This window comes from Lactuca virosa, chromosome 7 (assembly GCF_052849685.1).
Source record: "Lactuca virosa cultivar CGN04683 chromosome 7, Lactuca_virosa_CGN04683_v6, whole genome shotgun sequence".
NCBI classification, from domain to species: Eukaryota; Viridiplantae; Streptophyta; class Magnoliopsida; order Asterales; family Asteraceae; genus Lactuca; species Lactuca virosa.
Genome location: NC_136432.1, coordinates 91,921,701 through 91,929,798, shown reverse-complemented (window position 1 = coordinate 91,929,798; position 8,098 = coordinate 91,921,701). Strand labels below are relative to the sequence as shown.

Genomic DNA, 8,098 nt, shown 5'->3' with positions numbered 1-8,098 from the left:
CCATGTAGGGAAGTGACATTGAAATTGTTATATGACCCGGTTATATGATAATGAACCCGGCTCTTTTTGTCATAGGCTCTATTATCAATTTCACATAGGACTCCCTAACATTATATCCGGTTGCAAACCGGGTTACCGGGTCCTTTGACTCTTTTTGTAGTAGTACCATCTTCATCGTCATCTCATGGTTTAGATTTTACGTTGATGTGGCCAAGTACTTCGGCTCCTTTGCACATATCAAGAAATATTGAAATATTCTACGACATAACTTGTATTTGGAACCATGTATAGACAACTTGAAACTAAATTGCTAGTAAACATCCGTAAGAGAAAAAAAATAGTTGAATTGCAGTGGGGTAATTGATGGGTATTGTGTTGGCGCTAGATGAGGAGCCGATGGACATGGTGGCCTTCAAACAATCAAGAAATCAAGAAAAAAAAAATAGTGGACAAAAGGCTAACCTTTGGCAGAGGATTCATGTAATGCCTGGTAGTCTAGACCACGTTAATGACTTGAAGAACGCTCAAGAACCAACGGGTGCTCTGCATATCCGGCAATTGACAAAGATGATTTCGGGATAGAGCTGATTCAATATTGATTTTTGGACAGAGGCAGCAATGAATGTCTGCATGCGTGAGAAGGCAGCGATGGGTCTGCAATATTGTAGATAGCAAGAAAGGGTTTTTAATTTCCAGCAGATGGTTTCCTCAGGACCAGAGAAGGCCGAAAATGGATCGGCTTGATACCATGATTGGATATGTGGAACACCGTTAACTAGGGTTGTCTACTATTAATTTCAATATATAGATACAAAAGATACAAAGATGCCCCTATAATATACAAAAGAGAAAATAAAAAGAACAAATGTAATTTAACAAGTTAATTGAAGAGTTAAATCGGGAGATGTCGATCCTACAAAAATTTGTCAAATAAACACAGTTAATCAGACTTCGTAAACGACTAGTGAATCATAATTACATTACAAACACACAACCAAACATTTCAATGACTAAGTAAATTAAAAGACAAGAAAATACGGACGATTTGTGGATCAACTAATTACATATCGAACTTTAAGAGATTATCACATACTGAAGAGTGAAGATACTATTTAAGTTCGCCATACATGTAAATTTCGACATAACGTACCACATAATAATCTACCATTTAAGAACTCGTTCACAGTCATATACGCTACAAATCGACTGCAAGATCATTAGCAACAGGAGCACCAACATAGTAACAACGGTTAGAAATCTCCACGATTCGTATACATATTTCTTCACCAAACTATACGCCTTCACCTTGAACCTCTGATTATAGTAGGCATTAATTCTAGCAACAGTGTCATCATAAACTTCATTTGACGATTTATTCATCCCATTAAACAAGACCCCGATCTGAAAATCAGTCAAGTTCCCTTTAATTATAGCAGCACTTCGAAGCAAACGTGCGTCCTCAGTAGTGTCAATAATGCCACTCATGAAATCAACATACCCTGCAACTACATGGTTTTCATACTCTGAAGAGTTGCTGCTACTAGCGATTTCATAAGCTACAAGGTTTCGCAATATAACTTCTGAGTTGTCGTTTAGAGTAACCACAGGGAGGTAAAGTGTGGCAGTCATATGATCAAAGCACGCTTTTAAGGTTTCTCCATTTAAAGGCTTGAAATTGATTCGGGCCATTTTGGATAGTTGTGAAACTGTAGGAATATCTATCTCTTCAACTAGTGGATTTGTGGTGGAAATTTCTTTTCGACCTGAATTGTGACCGAGTATATTCGTTATCATATTCCATGGTAAGGTGGTGATCAACCGAATCGGTTTTATTGAACTTAATACTTCACTTGCTAAGATTTCTTTTGCATTTTCGAGCAATTGATCGTTATCGGGTTCGAGTTCTAACTTTATTGATGTGTGTCGCGATAATTCTACTTGACCAGAAGCCGCCCATGATGGAGTCTGAAAATCTATAAAGGGATCGAAATTGAGAAACAAGGTGTGCAAATCTTTAATTTATGGTTTTAGGGTTGGATATGAAGATAAAACAATTAGTTTTGTTTATTTGTTTGATTAGAGCATCCTACTTTCCTTTATTTGTATTACATCATTTTGAGTTTCATTTTTCTCTCAATAAGACAGTCAAATTAGGAAAACCTTCCCTATATATTTTAGCATTGTATTCTCAATTCTTATCATGACCTTATACAGTGTTATAATAGGAAGAAATAAAAGTAGGATGCTATAATAAACAAATATATAAGAGCTAGTGGTTCTAAACTTCTAAACACACCAATATAAAATTAGTTGGAAGAGATGACCTCTGTCACTGCTTTGACTCATAGTGATCATCATATGTAAAAGATCCAACAAGTGAAGAACTTTTGTTTCTTGGAAGACTCTCTCATATGATTGCAACTCAAAAGGCGATTGAGACTCACAAAAGACCTGCATCATTGACAACAGTTTAGCATGATCATCGTTTTTCGACGAGCCGATCGATTTCACAATTTCCTCCAAAACAATCATTGGGATTTGATTCTCGAGCATCATAACGTCGCTAAAAACACTACCGTTATCATCAAAACTATTCAACCGTTTACTCAAAAGGTAAATCAGAAACATCCCATCAATGGCAAGCATCAAGGCTAAAGTGTCATCCTCCAAATCAAGGTACTTGTGGTAACAACCTCGGATCTTTGGTCCCATTTCCTTGAGCTTGTTGACCACAAAACCGATTTGGTCAGGTCTCCAGTAAGACTTGACCATTTCGATTTTGTATCGCTCCATATGATAGAGCTTGGGCCGTAAATAATGGTAGGGCCCTAATGCTATCACTTGAGGAGCATAAGCTTCGGGATTTGTGACACTTATGGAGTTGGGTACATGGCAAACAGCAATCGGTATTTTTAGGTCTAATGGTGTCTCATTTTCAAGGTTTTTTCGGGTTTGAACAACCCAGTTTTGTTCGGAGAAGGTGGAGCTCAATATGGTGTTGGAGGAGGAGGAGGAGGAGGAGACGGCCATTAATGCTTAAACTTATATAATTTCCGATGGTTTGTGCATGCAGGCAGTGCTACGATGAAGAATATGTACTTCTGTTATATCATATGGTAGGCACACTGTCACTATAACTTATGTAGTTACTTTTATTGCCACGATTAAATGCATATTACAATATGTTACGTGTTTCAAATGTGAAAGTACATGTCAGAACAAATAAGATTAGAGGTTAATTATTTAATATATTTATTGGTGTTAGATAATTTGATTTGAAATAACTAAAAATAATGTAATATAATGAGAGAGAATCTTCTAATTATGTTAAACGCTATTTTTAAAATTTTATTTGTATCATAACATTTTGCTAGGAATTTGAAAAATCATTTATTAATAACAATAATCGGCAATATAACACGTTTTCATTTTTTAGGATGCTATAAAAATTTTGTTGTACATGAAAAAATAAATACAATTAAATATAAGAACAAATATGGCTAATCAAATTATAAATTTTCCAAAAAATAATTACTCGGTTGAGTTACTAAACATGGTCGGACTTACTATGAGGGTTCGGTTACTGATGTATATTTTTACTGCACTTAGTTTTGCATTCATAATTCTAATTCATAGTAGCTAAACCAATATACATTACATGTAATGAATCTGATTGAGTATAATATAGTAATTGTAAATAAGGGTGCCGAACTCAAGTGAATGAGTACGGATTAATGTTATAATGTTTGATTATAAGTTACTATAATTCTACAAAACCAAATAAAAGGAAGGAGTTTTGATTATATAATTCAAAAAGTAACTAAAGTAACAATGTAAATTGATTGAAACGATTCACTTTAATTACTTTGGTTTAAACTCGATTACATCTTAAATTCATGATTAAATGCTAAAGTGAAATTGTTATTTATTCGTCATTTATCTATTTCTATTAGCTATCTTGGTTGGATTAACTAATTTTGTATAATCATAAAGATAATTAACATATTGGTCGTGCAATTAATCATCCAAACAATTATAATTATATTCGGATTATTAGAGATTTGGTCGGGGAATTAACTTCAATGATGATGAAAGTCAGTAAATAGCATAAGTTGGTCAACAAACGCTCTCTTATACATTAAAGCTCACGATTTTACTACCTAACCCTAGGTTTTGGTCAAAACACTAGTTATAACTATTTAATGGTCATAAATCAATTATGAAACAAGCCAATAAAACTAGATTGATAGTCTAAGTTCTAATAAGGGCCTGTTTGGTATCTAGTTAACTAGGTTTGGTCAAATTTTTTGCCTGACTCGGTTCGGTCAACCTGTTTGATAAAGAGATAATTATGACTGACCCGGTCCAATATGTTGATTCGTTCATGAGTAAATGTATGATTTGGTCCTAGGTAGAAAAGTGGCTGACTGTAGCATTTCCCGCTTTGCCATGATCCTTTCAACACCCCATCGTGAACGACCCAACCTTTTGTCCCTCTCTAGCTTCTATCTTCGCTGGAGTTTGCTCCCCCTTTTACCATTGTATATGCAGCCCTCCTCCTACACCTACTCCAACGCAACAATTCTCCCCCATTCACACAGCGACGTACCCTGGACTCAACATACTCCATCACAAGTCATCCATCGTCACCCTTATCATCGATCTCCGCCTGTAAGGGCTACAATCGATTTCCGATCCATTGTATCTCCGATCCTCGTAATATTTAAAACTTTTTCAATCGATTTCTGCAATAGATTTTTGTAGGGTCTGTAATCGATTTTTTCAATTGATTTCATTTCAAGTTTGTCTCCGTTAATCTCTTACGCGCTTCATGCTATGTTTATGTTTAGAACTAGATATGTTTTTCAGTTAAATGTGTTTAAAATCATTTATGCCTTTCTATGTGTTCGACAAAATGTCTGTGTCATTTATGCCTTCATCATATATATTTGGTTAGAGGTACATGACTTTATTTATTATATTAGAAGAATATGATATGATATTTCTGTAGGCAAACCATTCGATGGTGAGAGTGAAGGATTTTTTGTTGTTCATTTTCCTGACTTGATCATTCTCTACACGTTTTCTTGTTCATTATTTTGTTGCTATGCTCATGATTTTTTGTTGTTGCTATGCAAGGATTTTGTTGCTCCAAACTATTGTGTGAGGTTTTTTAACGTATTTACAAGTAAAAATTTTTGTTGTTGGGTATTACTTTTTCAATGTTCTTAATAGACTTTGTTCATGTTGTAAGGTATATAATCTAGTGTGCAATTATATCATGTTATTATTTGTGTATCAGGTTATCTTATATTAAGATAACCTCATAACTTGACATATTTGGTAGTCTGGATCATCAATTTCATTGGTGGGTCCTAGTGGGAACACTTGGCACAACAAAGTGATGGTTTGTTTACGATGTTGTAAAAAATACCTATGAAATTTACACTACAAATCTTTGATCACAGTTATTGTGTGAAAGAGACTGCATTTTCAACCGAATGCCATCAAGATTTAAGCATCTTTGGTGAACATTGTGGAACAAAAGGAAAAGGAATATGCATCTTTGTTGCTAATCATGGTTGATGGTGTCCCAAAGAAAAGATGAAGTTCTCAATCACACAATGAACTCACAAACATATCTATTGTCTATTGTAGATTAATTGTTCTTTGTATTGAAAACTGCTTTTTTCTTGTAATTTTCTTTTTCGAAGAATTGTTGTAAATTATATCATATTGTTTTGGAGTATTCGGTCAATTTCATTGTTATTTTTTTTTGGATATTTTTATAAAAAATTTAATGTTATAAATTGAATGATAAATCATAAATGAATTATTATAAAAAAATGTTGTTTGAGAGTAATATAGTCATTTTGCACAATCAGTCAGATGCAAAATCAAACAACAAGTTTCAGTCAGAAGTTAACTTAGTCAGAACTTCTAACCGAGTCAGCTTCTAACCCAGTCATCTCTAACCAAGTTAGCAACTATCAAACGACCTCTAACTTTAATAATAAGTAATAAAAATAATATCATTAACACATAAGGGGATTGATCAAAGAAACATAATATATTTAATAACTCAAAATATTCAGACAACAAAAAGCCAATAAATTCATCGATTCATCTAATCTAAACACAAAGTAAAAGGGTTTTTAATCCCTAAATCAGAATACAAATTCAAAATACTAAAGATGACCGGAACAGCAAACCGAATGATTCTCGTGACAATTCGGCTTCAGATCCTTCAGATTTTCGCTCCTTTCAGTTTACACTAGTACAAAACTGGGTTTTGTCATGCAAAATAAATAAATAAATAAATAACCATCACTATAGACTTTTATGTTGGATATTTTTCATTCAATGTGTAATGAAAGTTCACTTCATTGATGATAAGTTATGGTGTCCTTTACTTGTGGTGGGTATAACCCATGCAAACCCATTGTTATGGGTCAAACCCGTCATTATATGTTAGAGAGTTTTTGGACATATATCTATTTTATTTGTATAATCGTCATTAATAATACACTTATAGTCACTTTTAATTTCTTTTATATGACTGTTGTACACATTCACTCATAAGTAATTAAACGATGACCATAAAATAGCTACAATCAGTTGTTATTTCTTTTATTACGATTATTGATAACTTTTAATGACATGTTTTTTATTATATCATGAATATTGTTTATATTTACTCACTCACAAGCAATTAAAACGGTGACCATAAAATACTTATAGTGATGTGTTTTTTCCTATAGAATGATAAATGTTACTTATAGTCATCGTTTACAAATATTAATGCATAATTGTTAATTTTTAGGGAAACAACTATAATTAAGCTGTTAGCACAAGCTATATGTACTAACATGCAGTGGTAGAGACAATAGGGGGACTATTGGATGCACTGCCCCCTCAATCTCTTTTAAAACACCAGCCATATTATAGATAAAATGAGTCTCTAAGTAATTTTTTAGCTCAAATGATTTAAATAATAACGCTAGACACTTCCATATATATTGTATTTAAAGAAAGAACAATTATTATATAGTGAAAGAGAAATTAAAATAATGAGGGTATAAGAATAGTCCCACCGCCTCCACCCTCATTATTTTTGCATCCACATCCATTTTTTTAATTGACTTACTACTCCCATTTATATCAATTCCTTGGTAGTTATTGGTTATAATTTATACCCTCGTTTAATCACAAATAGCTTTTGTTAATCGACGATTCATCAAGATAAAGTTCGTAGCTATTTTGATTCATTTTCAATTAAGAATTTATTTATGGCTACACTACACCGGTACGTTTGCACTATTTTAATTTTCTAATCAATAAGAATGTTAATAGATGAATATAAGTCAATACTTATAGTCTGTTGAATTTTTTTTAAAATTGATTTTAACGGGTGATTATAAGTCGATGTTTATGATCTATTGAAAACTTTTAAGATTGATTCTTATAACGATTGATGTAGTTTCTACTATATCTGTACGGTTTTTGTTTGGCAATTTTTTTTTAAAGTTTTAGACTATTAATTTATTTGGATATAACACTATATTTTAATATGTCATTACAATCCGAGGCTGTTAGCCCTTTTATTTTTAAATCTTTGCTCCGCCCCTGCTAACATGTTTAATGGTTTATCATTACTATTGTTACATACACCTCCAAATAAAAATTTAAATTGTCAACAAAAATGATCTATACTGACACTAATATGTTTTTATTAATTATATTGTAGAATAATTAATCTGTGAGCATAAGTTATATTTACTAACATGTTTAATGGTTTACCATTATTACTGTTTCATACACTGACAAATAAAAATTTAAGTCATCACAAAAAATGATCTATACTACACTAATACAGGGCCGGCCCATGGGCCTGGGCAAGCTGGGTGACCGCCCCGGGCCCCCAAATGCCATAGGGCCCCCATTTTATATCTCTTATATTAATTGTATAGCATTAGCCCATTAGGTTTAAGCTTATTGGACTGATTATTATTGAAGCCCAATACAACAATACTCTGTCTCTTAGTCTCTTATCAGCGTGCGTCGTCAACCAAAAAGAAAGCGGGAGGAAGAGGAATCA

The 8,098-nt window shown here is 33.1% G+C and overlaps 1 protein-coding gene across 1 annotated transcript; it reads right to left on the bottom strand.

Annotated features, from left to right (window-relative positions):
* Window positions 1–997: 997 nt before the first annotated feature.
* LOC145123915 (putative UPF0481 protein At3g02645) lies at window positions 998–3,064 on the bottom strand. The gene is made up of 2 exons (XM_079059099.1): window positions 2,325–3,064; window positions 998–1,973 (listed from the first exon to the last, which is right to left on the bottom strand). Exons 1-2 carry the CDS (start codon window positions 3,028–3,030, stop codon window positions 1,162–1,164), a joined length of 1,518 nt encoding a protein of 505 aa, XP_078915225.1. The 5' UTR covers window positions 3,031–3,064; the 3' UTR covers window positions 998–1,161.
* Between the last annotated feature and the right edge of the window lie 5,034 nt (window positions 3,065–8,098).

Coding starts and splice junctions, on each gene's coding strand:
- LOC145123915 (XM_079059099.1), bottom strand. CDS start 3,030: ATGGCCGTCTCCTCCTCCTCCTCCTCCTCCAACACCATATTGAGCTCC. Junction 1,974..2,324: donor GAGTCAAAGCAGTGACAGAG/GTCATCTCTTCC, acceptor ATCCCTTTATAG/ATTTTCAGACTCCATCATGG.